Below are 14,551 nucleotides of genomic sequence, written 5' to 3' on the forward strand. Positions count from 1 at the left end.
TGGGTCTGTCGCAATGGGCAGGACACGCCCGTGGTGCCCAATCCCCGCGGGGGGGCGGCTCCCGGGGCCGACATCAGCCCCCCCCCCCGCCCCACACAGCACAGCGGGATCGCGCCCCACACGGCATGGGGGGCCCAGGCAGCCTCCTCCTCCTCCTCCCCCTCCTGCTGGGGGGCGCTGAGTCACGTGAGTAGGGGCAAACGGGGGGGTTAACCCCTCCCCCAGGAGTGGGGGCTGGGAGCCAGGACTCCTGGGTTCTCTCCCCAGCTCTGGGAGGGGAGTGGGGGCTGGTGGGTTAGAGCAGGGGGGGCTGGGAGCCAGGACTCCTGGGTTCTCTCCCCAGGTCTGGGATGGGGGTGGGGGCTGGTGGGTTAGAGCAGGGGGGGTTGGGAGCCAGGACTCCTGGGTTCTCTCCCCAGGTCTGAGAGGGGAGTGGGGGCTGGTGGGTTAGAGCAGCGGGGGCTGGGAGCCAGGACACCTGGGTTCTCTCCCCAGCTCTGGGATGGGAGTGGGGGCTGGTGGGTTAGAGCAGGGGGGGCTGAGAGCCAGGACTCCTGGGTTCTCTCCCCAGCTCTGGGAGGGGAGTGGGGGCTAGTGGGTTAGAGCAGGGGGGGCTGAGAGCCAGGACTCCTGGGTTCTCTCCCCAGCTCTGGGAGGGGAGTGGGGGCTAGTGGGTTAGAGCAGCGGGGGTTGGGAGCCAGGACTCCTGGGTTCTCTCCCCAGCTCTGGGATGGGAGTGGGGGCTGGTGGGTTAGAGCAGGGGGGGCTGAGAGCCAGGACTCCTGGGTTCTCTCCCCAGCTCTGGGAGGGGAGTGGGGGCTAGTGGGTTAGAGCAGGGGGGGCTGAGAGCCAGGACTCCTGGGTTCTCTCCCCAGCTCTGGGAGGGGAGTGGGGGCTAGTGGGTTAGAGCAGCGGGGGTTGGGAGCCAGGACTCCTGGGTTCTCTCCCCAGCTCTGGGAGGGGAGTGGGGGCTAGTGGGTTAGAGCAGCGGGGGTTGGGAGCCAGGACTCCTGGGTTCTCTCCCCAGCTCTGGGAGGGGAGTGGGGTCCAGTGGGTTAGAGCGGGGGGGGCTGGGAGCCAGGACTCCTGGGTTCTCTCCCTGGCTCTGGGGGATATTTCTCTGCCACGGGGAGGGCGCAGTGGTATATTTCCCATGGTATTGGGGGAGGGATGGGAGGTACTGCCCAGGTCGGGGAGCACCTGGCAGCAGTCTGGGGTGCCAGTGGATAGTGGGTGAGTTGTAGGGGGCTGGGAGCTCACTGGGGAGTTGGGGCCAGACCCACCCCCCGAGGGTGATGTCATTGGGCTGGGGCCAGACGTGGCCACGCTCAGCTGTGACAGCGACCTCCTCCCCACTGTTGTCGCCCCACATCTGCCCCATCCCCCCTCCACTCTCCCTGCAGCTCTCTGCCTGGCCTAGGGAGTCGGGGCTCATGGGCCGTGCGGTGGCAGGGCTGCCCTGCGGTGCTGGGGAAGGGATCTCCGTGTGTCTGTCCATCTGTCCACTGGCTGTGTGTGTCTGTCCCTCCCTCCCTCCCTGCTGGGCATGCATGTGTGTGTGTGCAGCGTCCGTGCCCACACACACACCCTCTGCCCCATTCTCAGCTCGGCTGTTCACTCCCTACTGTGTGTCAGGTGCCCTGCAGTGCCCCCAGATGCTGGTGATTCCCTGTTTGCTCTGTGCTTAAGGAAATGAGTGCGCTGTGCGTCAATCCCCCTTACAATTACATTGGGGGGTTTTGGGGGGGTCTCTGTGGAGCTGTGGGGACTGCTCTCCCGGCGTTTGGGGAGGGGGGTGCAGACAGATCCTGCTAACACCTCCGTTCCCCCTCCCCCGCAGGGTCGCACTCCCTGCAATACTTCCTGACGGCCGTCTCGGAGCCCGGCCCGGGGGTGCCCGAGTTCACCGTGGCCGGCTACGTGGACGGGCAGCGGTTCGTGGAGTACGACGGCGAGGCCCAGCAGATGCGGCCCCGGGCGCCCTGGATGCAGGCGGCCCAGCCCGAGGTCTGGGAGCAGGAGAACCGCGTCCACAAGGTGCGACAGGCCTGCTTCCGGGGCAAGGTGCGGACCCACCTTCACCTCTACAACCAGAGCAGGGGTGAGTCGGCGCCCGCCCGTGGGCAGAGGGGCCGGGGGCACTGGGGTCGAGGAGGGGGAGGGAGGGGACCTGGAGCGCTGCTCTGGGACCCAGGACTCCTGGGTTCTGTCCCCCAGCTCTGGGAAGGGAGTGGGGTCTAGCGGGTTGGAGAGGGGGTGGGGGCTGGGAGCCAGGACTCCTGGGTTCTAGCCCCAGCTCTTTTCCCCTGACCTGCTGAGTGACCTTAGCCAAGTCAGTTCACCTCTCTGTGCCTCAGTTTCCCCTCTGGTCTCTTGTCTCTTTGCCCTGTGAGCTGTTTGGGGGCAGGGGCCATCTCTCACTGGGTCTGTGCCGCGCCCCCAGTGGGCCAGGGCTCCCTACACCCCTCTCTGTTCCCGGGAATGCCCGGATCAGAACCAAGGTCCATGCAGCCCTGCCCAGCAAGGACCCCGCGGGGGCAGGGGAGGGCTGGCACTGAGGGGGACGCAGGGCAGGGCCCCTGGAGAGGGGCAGGCTCCCTGCCCAGCAGGCTCTGGGGGGGATCCAGGGAGGGGTCGGTCGCAGACCCAGCCGTGGTCCTGGCTCCGTGGGGTCCCCGTCCCAACCCCCCCGGCTCTGCCCCGCCCAGGCTTCCACATCTTCCAGTACGCCTACGGCTGCGAGATCCGGGCCGACGGCAGCACCGGGGGCTTCCGGCGCTTTGGCTACGACGGGGGCGACTTCCTGATCTACGACGCCGCCCGGCACCGCTGGGAAGCTCCCGCCCGGGAGGCCGAGGCCACCCAGCGCTGGTGGAATGGGGACCCGGTCGCCCTGCAGTATTATCGGCACTTCCTGGAGCGGGAGTGCGGCGAGGCCCTGCAACGCTACCTGCAGCTCGGGCAGGGGGCGCTGGCCAGGCGGGGTGAGAGTGGGGGGCGCTGGGGGGGTGGGGGGCGTTGGGGGGGCGGGGAGAGGGCGCCGGGGGGCGCTGGCCAGGCGGGGTGAGAGTGGGGGGCGCTGGGGGGGTGGGGGGAGGGCGGGGGGCGCGGGGAGAGGGCGCCGGGGGGCGCTGGCCAGGCGGGGTGAGAGTGGGGGGCGCTGGGGGGGCGGGGAGAGGGCGGGGGGCGCGGGGAGGCGGGGAGAGGGCGCCGGGGGGCGTTGGCCAGGCGGGGTGAGGGCGCTGGGGGGCTCTCAGGGGCGGGGAGAGGGCGGGGGGCGGGGTGAGGGTAGGGGGTGCTGGCCGGGCTGGGTGAGGGGGGGGCGCTGGGGGGAGGGGGAGGGCAGGGGGACTGGGTGGATAATAGGGGGTTCTGACGAGGCAGGGGAAGGGCGGGGGTGCTGGGTGGGAGGGGGAGGGCCGCCCTCAGGGCCGTGGGGCTGGAGGCAGGGACATCCCTGATGCTCCCTGACTCCCCATTAGGGGACACCCCTGCCCCAGGGATCCCCGGGGCCCCTCACTCCGGGTCTGTGTCCCCATCCGGGCCAAGGGAGGGACGCTGGGGCGGGTGCTGGTAATGGCTGGGGGGACCCGGGTGCTGCTCACTGGCCATGACCCTGCAGCTCCCCCTCTGCCCCCTCGTCTCCCCAGAGCGCCCGGTTGTGCGGGTCACCAGCAGAGACACCCCCGGCGGCCCCACCACCCTCTCCTGCCGGGCCCACGGCTTCTACCCCCGGGACATCGCCGTAAGCTGGCTGAGACACGGGGGGAGCAGCGAGCAGGGGCCGCGGCGAGGGGGGGTCCTGCCCAACGGGGACGGGACCTACCACGCCTGGGCCACGGTGGAGATCGACCCCCGGGAGAGAGGCCTGTACCGCTGCCGTGTGGAGCACGAGAGCCTGGCTGACCCGCTCATCGCCGTGTGGGGTGAGGCCGGGGGAGGAGGGTGTTGGGGGGGGGTGATCCCCCTTGTGGGCACCGGGGACTGACCCTGTGATGGAGGAGGGGGCTATGGGGCACTGATGGGGGAGCGGGTGACTGACCCCTGTGCTGGGAGAGGGGGGTTATGGGGTGCTGATGGGGGAGCAGGGAAGTGGGGTCTGTGGGGTCTCGCCGGGTTCCCTTCAGCCACTGTCCTGTCCCCGACACAGAGCCACTGTCCGACTCGTGGCTGGTCCTGGTGGTGGCGGGCGCGATCCTGGCCCTGGGGGCGGTCGCCGTGCTGGTCGGCCTGGCCTGGAGGAGGAGGCAGTCAGGTACGGAGCCGGGGCGGGGGGACCCCCGGGCTGCCCCTCGCCCTGCGGTGCAGCCCCAGCACTGGAGCCGTGGGCCTGCCCCACAGGGGGGCTGGCAGGGACACTGATGGGGGACTCAGGGAGGGAGCCGGCCGTTCACCCTGGGGTGTCTTTGGTCCCCTCCCTGCGTGCTGGGTTTATCCGGGGACCCCGACTCCAAGTGTCCGTGCTGGGCCGGGCCCCAGAGAGCGACCAGAGCCGGCTCTTGCCCTCGCTGAAACCTGCCTTCTCCCCGCAGGGCCCAAGGCGGATCTGTACTCGCCGGCACTGGGTGAGTGAGACGACCCCCGCGCCGGGCCGGTCCCTGTCCATGTCCCCCCCACGGAGACCGGCCTGTCCTCGGCGCCGAGCTGTGCGGTGTGGGGCGAGCTGGGGAGCAGGGTCCGGGCACCACGAACGGCCCAAGGGCGCTGGGCCTGCCGGGACGGTCGCTGTCCTATGGGTCTCCCTGAAACCCGAACCCCACACCCAATCCCCGGGGCCCCTGGTGGGAGGTTCGCTCCCATGCACCTTCCCCAAATGCAGCCTGGAAATCAGGTGTCAGGGCCTGCCTGGGGGTGGGGGGGATTAACCCCTGGAACAGCTGGCTGCAGGCCAGGGCAATTCTCTGTCGCTGGCCGTGCTTAGCTCACCAGGGGGGTGTTTGCTCCCGGATCTGCTCTGGGGATCATTGTGGGGCCGGTCGCTGGCCCGGGCTATACAGGACAGGGATGAGATGGTGCCTTCTGGCCTTGGACTCGGTGAAGGGGGCTGATGTTAGCAGCCCCCGAGACTTTAACTGCCCCCCATTAGCACACGCTGAGGTCCCGGGTCTCTGCCGTGACTGGTGCTGCAGAAGGGCTGGGGGGGTGCGTGGAGCCGGGTACTTCGGTCTGGCATCGCACCGTGAGATCCTCAGGGCTGGACCAGCCTGGGGTGCTCCGCACATCCAGCCCCGGTGCATTGTGGGGATTATTACCCTACAGCTGGGTCTGCCTGGCCCTGCCCGTGGTTGGCCCCTATGGCTGGCCTGCTGGCCCCAGCCCGCCTTCCCTGTCGGGGATGGGCCATTTCTTTGCCTCTGTGTTGCAATCTGATCAGCCCCCATTTGTTCTCCGTGGGGCTGGGGGGTGGGGGGCTGCGCCCAGGGGACCGCATCAAACGCCGCCAGACACTGACTCCCTTCCCTTCTCCCCCCACAGCCAGCGAGCATGGATCGGACAGCTCCATCACCGGTACGTGGTGGGGACTCTGTCCCAGGGGAGTCACCGGGGGCTCGGTGGAGACCCCAGGCCTGGCACCTCCTACAAACCAGCCCTGAGCTTCATGCCGGGGTGCTGAGTGCAGGGCCGGGTCCATCTCCCCTCTGCAGAGAGGGTGTCTCTGGGAGGGGGAGAGTTTGGGGTGGTCTCTCTGGGCAGTGGCCCCAAGGGGAGCCCCCCAGTGCCAGCCCCTCTCTGACCCGTTCAGACGTGGTTCGGGGTAGACCCTGACTCTCCCGTGTCTCCCTCCTGCAGCTCTAACGTAGCCGGTCGGAGCCGGAGGAGAATCCAGACTGTGAAGACACGGACTGACTGATCCCCACCTCTCCTCAGCGTTATCTCCCTGTTACTCCTTGCGTAGGGCCTTGGAGCTGTGCCTGGTGCTTTGGTGAACAGCCCCACGTCTCCTGAACCTCCAGCCTCCCTGGGACCCACTGCCGGGGGGCTGCCTGCCCTGTGCTCTAAGTGTTGGCCACGGGACGCAAACTGGCCAGCCCTGATGGGCACAGCCAACCCCATTCACTGCATGGTTTATTTAGTGTGTAAGCCCCTCGGGGCAGGGACCGCGGCCTCCGTATCTCTGGGGTGCAAGGGTTCTTCACATGGAAAAATCTCAATTTTGGGCCAAAAACTGAACTTTTGGTTGAAAACCACAAAATTCCATGCAGCGAAGCTGCCGCAGTGCCTCGTGGGAGCTGGACTTCGGGTGCCCTGTGCTCCCTCGGTGCAGCATGGAAGTCCCTGCTGGTAGGATCAGCGTGGTCTGGGAGCCAGGACTCCTGGGTCCTATTCCCAGCTCTGCTGCTGGCTCGCTGTGTGATTCCCATCCCTGTTCTGTGCCTCAGTTTCCCCTTCTTGAAAATAGGGAAAATACTTTCGTTCCTGCCCTGGGGGGGTTGTGAGGGTGCCTGTTACAGGGCTTTGGCCCAGAGGATGTGTGTGTTAATGTCACGGAGTGTGGGGGAGTCCGTGGCCTGCACCCCTCTTCCTGGGATTCACTGGGACTCTCAGCCAGCCAGTAAAACAGAAGGTTTATTGGACAACAGGAACACAGTCCAAAACAGAGCTTGTGGGTACCCCCAGGACCCCTCAGTCAAGTCCTTCTGGGGGGCAGGGAGCTTAGACCCCAGCCCTGGGGTTCCCTGAGTTCCTCCACCCAGCCCCAAACTGAAACTAAACCCCCCCGAGCAGGCCCCCTCCTGCAGCCTCCGTCCACATTCCTGGGCAGAGGTGTCACCTTCCCCCCACCCCTGCTCAGGTGACAGGCTCTCAGGTCTCCCAGGGAAACTCCCCTGCCACATGCCCAGGTCACTGCTCCCTGCTGTCACCGTTAGTCTCTGTTTAAAGCACTTTGAAGACTGTTTGTCCCAGCACCCAGCGGGGAGGGGGAGGGTCCTGGCGCTGGCCGCACTGGGGGGACCCGCAGAACCGGGCTCAGACGTTTCCCTGGCTCTGACCCGCTGCCGTCACTGCCCCAGAACCGGGCACAAACTCCTCGCTCTGCCGTGTGCGTTGTCACAGGGATACAGACACGGCCCTTTCCGTGTCCTGCCCTGGCTGTGCACGGCCGGCGCGGGGGCTCTGGGCGGCCCCTGGGCCGGCAGCTGCGGGTTCTGTGCCGTGTCCGCGGCCAGGGGCCTGGCAGCTGCTGTCTGGGTTCCCGCCGGCGTGAGACAGACCAGCTGGAGACTGTTATGCCTGCTGTTAAAATCACCTTTTCATTCGCTATAAAAGTCGACACGAAATGAACCGAACGACCTGGTGCATCCGGTGCAGTGAGCTGTAGCTCACGAAAGCTCATGCTCAAATAAACTGGTTCATCTCTAAGGTGCCACAAGTCCCCCTGTTCTTTTTGCGGATACAGACTCACAGGGCTGCTCTTCTGAAATCTGTTTTTACCTCGTGGAAGTGACATTCGGCCGCGTCAGGCGGTAACGACGGAACGGCTCGTTTGGCCGTTTCCTCCCCACGCAGTTCATTGAAGTCGCCCCGTTCCCAGCATTTGATCGGCCGCACTTCTGAATGCACCGAATTTTTGTTGGGTGGTTTCTAGCCCTGCTGGCACCTGGCAACCACAACACCCCTAAGGGCTCGAACCCGAAGGGTATTTAAACAGAACCAGGATTTTGAAAAACCTCCCTGGGTTTTTTAAGCTGATCTCAAAATGTCAGGGGGCCTGGCTGGTGATTTCTGACCCCTCGCAGTTACGGATCCAGCCTCCCTCCTCGGCGACCCCCCCGCAGGGCTCTCGGGGCGGGCTCCTCAGCGGGTGGAGATCAGCATGGCCAGGCCGGGGGCGATGGAGCTGAGTTACCCCAGCGGGAGGGCTGGCCCATCGGTCCTGGCTATGCTCCGTCTCCCGCTGTGCGGCGTGGATGAAACCCCCCCACCACAACACCCCCCCGTCCCCGGCTCACAGCCCGCAGGCGAACACAAACGCACCTTTCGGAACTTTTTACAAACTCGTGGTTTTGGGGGGCCCGACCCCTGGGGTTCAAATGCCCGGGGCTGACAACGTTGCACCCGCAGAACTGGACCCTGCCCTGCCCTGCCCTGCCCTGCCCTGCCCTGTGGATGGGTTTCCGGCACCAGCCTGCTTCCCACTCAGCATCCACACACGCCCCATTGGCTGGGCCCCTATGCGGCTGGGCGTCTCAGCTCACAGCTACGGGGGGCTGTACAGGGCCCCCTAGAGAAGAGCATGCAGCCTGCCTGGGGACGGGGTGCAAATCCCCTTGTGCCCGGCAGGGCAGGGATGCCGTACACCTGGATCTGAGCTGCCAATTAACGCACCTCACTTACTCTGGGGGAGGCTCACGCCCAGCTGATCTGGCTCTGAGCAGGGCCCAGAGGCACAGACCCAGCTACCCCTAATCAGACGGCACTCTGGGAGCAGCTAATCCAGATCAGCTCAGCGCTGTGTTCGCACCTACTTCATGCGGCTCATATTCGCTGACACGTTGCCCTGGGCCGGGGTGGCTCATTCCAGCTTGTGCCGCAGCCATAACCCGCCCCAGCCCATGGGCCGCTCCTGCCAGTCTCCGGGGCAGGGCAGATTGGGGTTAAATACCCCCAGGTTGAGCCAGCCGGGGCCAGTTTGCTGCTCCACGTGGCATTGCCCCCCCGCATTTCCTCGCCAGCTGGGCCCAGGCCAGCAGGGGATTTCCTGGCTACAGACCCAGCAAACAACCTGCCCTGATTAGCCACTAGAAGGAGCCCGCAGCCGCTTTATTGTGTACCCGTGAGCCAGGCCCTTTCCGAGAAATCACCCGGGAGAGGAGAAACCTTCCCTCGCTGGGCTCCAGAGGGGGCTGCTGCCTCGTCCTGCCTCGCCCTAGCCCAGCCTGGGCCTTCCTCCGGCTGGGAGGGGAGCTGGGCTCAGGGCAGCTGGGACAGAGAAATCCCCTGCACAGTGAAATCTAGAGAAATCCCCTGCTCCTCGCCCGCCTGCCCTGCCACGTTCACCCTGGGGCACTAGCTGGGCATGGGGCATCTGGGGGCAGAAACGCAGGCTGGGGTGGGGGGGTCAGGTGTGACGAAGAGGGACTGTTCTTAATGTTTCCTCTGAATAGTGTGAGGGTGCCTCAGTTTCCCCTAGGCAGTTCTTAAGTATCTAGGGGGTGGAGTAAGGGTGTATGATCATTGCAGAGCCCTAGAGGGCAGGTGTGTGCAGGGGTCTGGACACAGAGAATGGCCGACACCCTGTTTCCTGGCAACTGATGGCCTGGGCCCTTCCCCCCTGCAAGGTGAGAGCTAAAGGGTTGGAGAGCAAAGGAATCAGGTGACCACCTGGCCCGGGAAAGGAACAAAGCCCAGAGGAGGAGGGGCTGGAGGGGGTTTCAGTTTGGGGCTGGCTGGGACATGGAGTGAAGTGCAGACGTGGTTGTCTGGCTCACTGCCCCCCAAAATGGACCCAGCTGAGGGGTCCCGTTCTCTGCACCTGCAAGCTCTGTTTTAGACCATGTTCCTGTCGTCTAATAAACCTTCTGTTTTACTGGCTGGCTGAGAGTCCCGTCTGACTGCGGAGTTGGGGGGCAGGACCCTCTGGCTTCCCCAGGAGCCCCTCCTGAGCGGACTCGCTGGGGGAAGCGCACGGAGGGGCAGAGGAGGCTGAATGCTCCGAGGTCAGACCCAGGAAGGTGGAGCCGGGTGAGCTGTGTGTCCTGAAGACAGGCTGCTCACAGGAAGGCGACTACCCCAGAGTCCTGACTGGCTTCATGGGGAGCAGTTCCAGAGCATCGCCCAGGGACTCCGTGACATCGGGTCATGCTGGTGCCTGGGATAAGGTCCCTGTGGATGCAGCATGACCCCCAGCGAGTGGGGGGCTGATGTTCCCCTGGCCCAGAGACACACAGTCTCCCCAGGGCTGTAATGGAGCTCCCAAGGCTGGACCACCAGACAGGTCAGTGCGTGGGGGTCCCTGGGGGAGACCCGACCTCCCCAGCCACCTGCATGGATATTACAGATCCCCCAAGGCACTTTCCATAGGAGCAGGGGTTTGCCCCCACTGTCCTTGGCCAGCGTTTCCACCGAGTGTCTGGCCGATGCACTCTCCCCCAGAGATGGCTGCATTTCCACGGGGCTGCGTGTGCTGTGCGTGGTCTGTGAGGCCCTTCGGGATGCAAGGCGCGCTAGCAACGGCAGGAGGGCTGCAACCCTGAGCTACTTCTGCTGCTCCAAGGGAGTCGGATTTTCCACTGCGGTCACTCCAAAAGGCCAGAGCCCAGCGCAGGCCCTGTTGTGCGGGACAACCACATCGGACCGCCAGCCCCTGCCCGGACGAGCTGACAGGCTAAAGGGCAGGACCCCACAAGGAGGGGCTGAGAGGCTACAGCAGTGGGTCACAGTGTTGCCAGCTCTCACAATTTTGTCACAAGTCTCGTGATATTTGGGGGTTTGGTGTAAAATCCCAGCTGCTGGAGTCCTGGGAGTAGGGGAGAATTTCAGCTTGGTTATTTTTTGTAAAGCACGTCTCACCCTGCTGATTGCAAAGAAAAGCTTAAAACCACAAACCCAAAAGACTCAGAAACCAAATAAGCCCCCCCCCTCCATTTTTGTAAATCTCATGATTCTTTAGCCAATCTCATGATTTTTAGGGTGTGTAATTCATGATGTTTTAACATGTGGGGCTGGTTATAGCGCATATGAAGAGGTGACGTCTCAAGAGGGACCTGATGGAGAAGGTTGGCAGACTTGCTTGGGAAGCGTTGATAAAATACAATATTCTCCAACACACTGTGTAATTAGCTTGTGGAACTCACTGCCACAGGACGTCACTGAGCCCAAGAACTAAGTAAAACTCACAAAGGCGTTGGCCATTTCTGTGGCTCACAGAATCTCCAGAGCTGGACTAGTTCATGCTGACAATGGGCAGGGATGTCAGACCTCACACCGCAGGGCCTGAGCCAATCTCTGACAATCACAGGGCAGATTTTGTCCCACAGCTGCTCCTGCGGGCTCTGCTCCTCGCTCTGCCCTGGCTGGCGCTGGTCACCGGGGCAGACGGGAGCTTGGGCTAAGTGGACATGGGATCTGATCCAGTGTAGCAATCCCTGTGTTCCTCAATAATAATCCCCTTTGTTCCTGTCCCCTACCCCACCTGTGTCCCTGTGGGGCTGCCCCAACCCCCCACTCGCTCCAGGAAACAGATTTTGGTTCCATTTTCCTCCCTGTTAGATAACAAGAGGGATCCCGGAGCCGCGGCTTTGGGGTTGATAAGATGGCCGAAGTTCCTCTAGTGGGTCCGGCGCTTTTCTTGGCGGGGAAGCTAAGATGCCACCCTTTGCCCCTGTTCTTGGGGCATTGATGGCCCCGCTAGTGGCCCAGGAAGGTGGTAAAGGAGGGAAGCAGGGGAGGGGTCTGGGTTTGCTTGAGCCCCAGCTCCTCTCAGCCCCTGCGAGTTCTCACCCTCATCCCCCTTGGCTGGGGAACCTGGAGTCCTTAGACACTGGGGAAGGGCATCTCCCTCCCCTCCTGGGCAGGGTCCCCCCTTACTTCAGTTCTCTGATTTTCCAGGTCTCAGAGCACCCCTCTAAGCTCCAGTCCCCTCTCCTTCCTCCTCTCTCTCTGTCTGCCCGAAGCAGGGGGGTTTATGAGGTTCCTAACAAGGCCTTAATTGACCGCAGGTGCTCCAGTTAACCTGCAGCCACCTTCCCTCGTCTACAGGGAACCACGCCTCACTTAGCCTTGAGCTGATATATTTCCCCTCTCGCACTCTCCCACTGCTCCCTGCCCTCCCTGTCCCGTGTATCCCAGGGCCCCCAATGACCCAGCGCTGCACAGGACCCCGAGCCTGGCTGCAGAGATACAAGCCCGTCCTCCCAGCGCCGGGCTGCGACTAGACTGTTCTACCGACACTGTGCCCCTCTGCACCCCGGATCTCTCCCTGCTGCGCCCCCCTCGGCCCGCACTCCCTGCCACCAGCAAGCTCACCCTGGGCCGGCCCCTCACAGCTGGGGCCTGTCACGGAGTGTGGGGGAGTCCAGGCCCTGCACCCCTCTTCCTGGGATCCACTGAGACTCTCAGCCAGCCAGTAAAACAGAAGGTTTATTGGACAACAGGAACAGTCCCAAACAGAGCTTGTGGGTACAACCAGGACCCCTCAATCACGTCCTTCTGGGGGAGCAGGGAGCTTAGACCCCAGCCCTGGGGTTCCCTGTGTTCCTCCACCCAGCCCCAAACTGAAACTAAACCCACCCAGCAGGTTCCCTGCTGCAGCCTCTGTTCACATTCCTGGGCGGAGGTGTTACCTCCCCCTCCCCCTCCTGGCTCAGGTGACAGGCTCTCAGGTCTCCCATCCCCAGGGCACATTCCCAGGTCAACACTCCCCCCTCCCTGCTGAGTCACATCGTCACATCTCTCCCCCCTTCGAGACTGAACTGAGCGGGGTCACGCTGACCAGTGACCTGGGGAAGTTCGGGGCCCCCTCTCCGGGACAGCGCGTCCGCTATCAGGTTGGCACTTCCCTTCACGTGGACCACGTCCATGTCGTAATCCTGCAGGAGCAGGCTCCATCTCAGGAGCTTGGCGTTGGCTCCTTTCATCTGGTGCAGCCAGGTCAGGGGAGAGTGGTCGGTGTAGACAGTGAAGTGTCGCCCGAAGAGATAGGGCTCTAGTTTCTTGAGGGCCCACACCATGGCCAGGCACTCCTTCTCGATGGCCGCGTAGTGTTGCTCCCGGGGTAGCAACTTCTTGCTCAGGTACACGATGGGGTGTCTCTCCCCCTTTTCATCCTCCTGCATTAAGACCGCCCCCAGTCCCGTGTCTGAGGCGTCGGTGAACACCACAAAGGGCTTGTCAAAGTCTGGGTTTGCCAGAACTGGGCCACTGACCAGAGCCTCCTTCAGCGCCCGGAAAGCCTCCTGGCACTGCTCGGTCCAGACCACCTTGTCTGGCTTCCCCTTCTTGCATAGCTCCGTGATGGGGGTGGCGATGGCGCTAAAGTGGGGCACAAATCTTCGGTAGTATCCTGCCATCCCAATAAAGGCTTGGACCTGCTTTTTGGTGTGGGGAGCGGGCCAGTCTCTGATCACCTCCACCTTGGCTGGTTCCGGCTTTAGGCGGCCGCTCCCCACCCGATGGCCCAGGTAAGATACTTCCGCCATCCCCACCTTGCACTTCTCCGCTTTTACAGTCAGCCCAGCCCCCTGGAGTCGGTCCAGCACTTGTCTAACCTGGGACACGTGGTCCTCCCAGGTCTGGCTAAAGACACAGATGTCATCAATATACGCCACGGCAAAACTCTCCATCCCCCTCAGGAGCTGGTCCACTAGGCGCTGGAAGGTGGCCGGCGCTCCCTTGAGGCCGAAAGGCAGGGTCAGGAACTCATAGAGCCCCAGAGGGGTGATAAAGGCCGATTTCAGTCGGGCATCTGCATCCAGCGGCACTTGCCAGTAGCCCTTTGTAAGGTCCATGGTGGTGAGGTACCGAGCTCCTCCCAGCTTGTCTAGGAGCTCGTCCGGCCTGGGCATGGGGTAGGCATCAGATACAGTGATGGCATTGAGCTTCCGATAGTCCACACAGAACCGGACCGACCCGTCCTTTTTGGGGACCAGCACCACCGGCGAGGCCCAAGGGCTTGCAGATGGCTGGATCACCCCCAAAGCCAGCATGTCCCGGACCTCTCTTTCCAGGTCCTGAGCAGTTTTCCCTGTGACTCGGAAGGGGGAGCATCTTATCGGCGGGTGTGACCCTGTCTGCACCCGGTGGACAGTCAGATTAGTGCGTCCAGGCTGGTTGGAAAACAGCTGTCGGTACGGATGCAGCACCTCCCTGACCTCAGCTTGCTGGGCAGGGGTTAGCTGATCCGAGAGGGGAATTGTTTCCAGGGGGAAACCAGCTCTGGTCCCAGGGAATAGATCTACTAAAGGGTCATCTCCCTGCTCTTCCCACTGTCCACACACGGCCAACACCACATTCCCCCTGGCATAATATGGCTTCATCATATTCACATGGTACACCCGGCGGTGGTGCGCCCGGTTTGACAGCTCCACCACATAGTTTACCTCATTGAGCTGCTTGACGACCTTGAAAGGGCCCTCCCAGGCGGCCTGTAGTTTGTTCTTTCTCACTGGGATGAGAACCATCACCTGATCCCCGGTGGCGTAGGCACGGGCCCGTGCCGTGCGGTCATACCAGACCTTCTGCTTCCTCTGGGCTCTGGCCAGATTCTCCCTGGCCAGGCCCATGAGTTCAGCCAGTCTCTCTCGGAAGATCAGGACATACTCCACCACTGACTCTCCATCGGGAGTGGCCTTCCCCTCCCATTCGTCTCTCATCAGGTCCAGGGGGCCCCTCACCCTCCTGCCATATAACAGTTCGAAAGGCGAAAATCCGGTAGACTCCTGGGGCACCTCCCTGTATGCGAACAGCAGGTGAGGTAAGTACTTGTCCCAGTCCTGCGGGTGCTGGTTCATAAAGGTTTTCAGCATCATCTTTAGCGTCCCGTTAAACCTCTCCACCAGCCCATTGGACTGGGGGTGATACGCTGAGGCCCAGTCGTGCCGGACCCCACATT

At 63.5% G+C, this 14,551-nt stretch overlaps 1 protein-coding gene across 1 annotated transcript; it reads left to right on the forward strand.

The window, feature by feature from the left end:
* The first annotated feature begins 98 nt into the window (after positions 1–98).
* LOC144929376 (major histocompatibility complex class I-related protein 1-like) lies at positions 99–7,513 on the forward strand. Its single transcript, XM_078848722.1, has 8 exons — positions 99–186; positions 1,841–2,101; positions 2,709–2,984; positions 3,651–3,926; positions 4,151–4,255; positions 4,533–4,565; positions 5,476–5,508; positions 5,791–7,513. The coding sequence occupies exons 1-8, from the start codon at positions 126–128 to the stop codon at positions 5,799–5,801; spliced, it is 1,056 nt and encodes a 351-aa protein (XP_078704848.1). The 5' UTR covers positions 99–125; the 3' UTR covers positions 5,802–7,513.
* Positions 7,514–14,551: the final 7,038 nt, after the last annotated feature.

Source organism: Lepidochelys kempii, chromosome 14, assembly GCF_965140285.1.
Source record: "Lepidochelys kempii isolate rLepKem1 chromosome 14, rLepKem1.hap1, whole genome shotgun sequence".
In the NCBI taxonomy this organism is placed as follows: Eukaryota; Metazoa; Chordata; order Testudines; family Cheloniidae; genus Lepidochelys; species Lepidochelys kempii.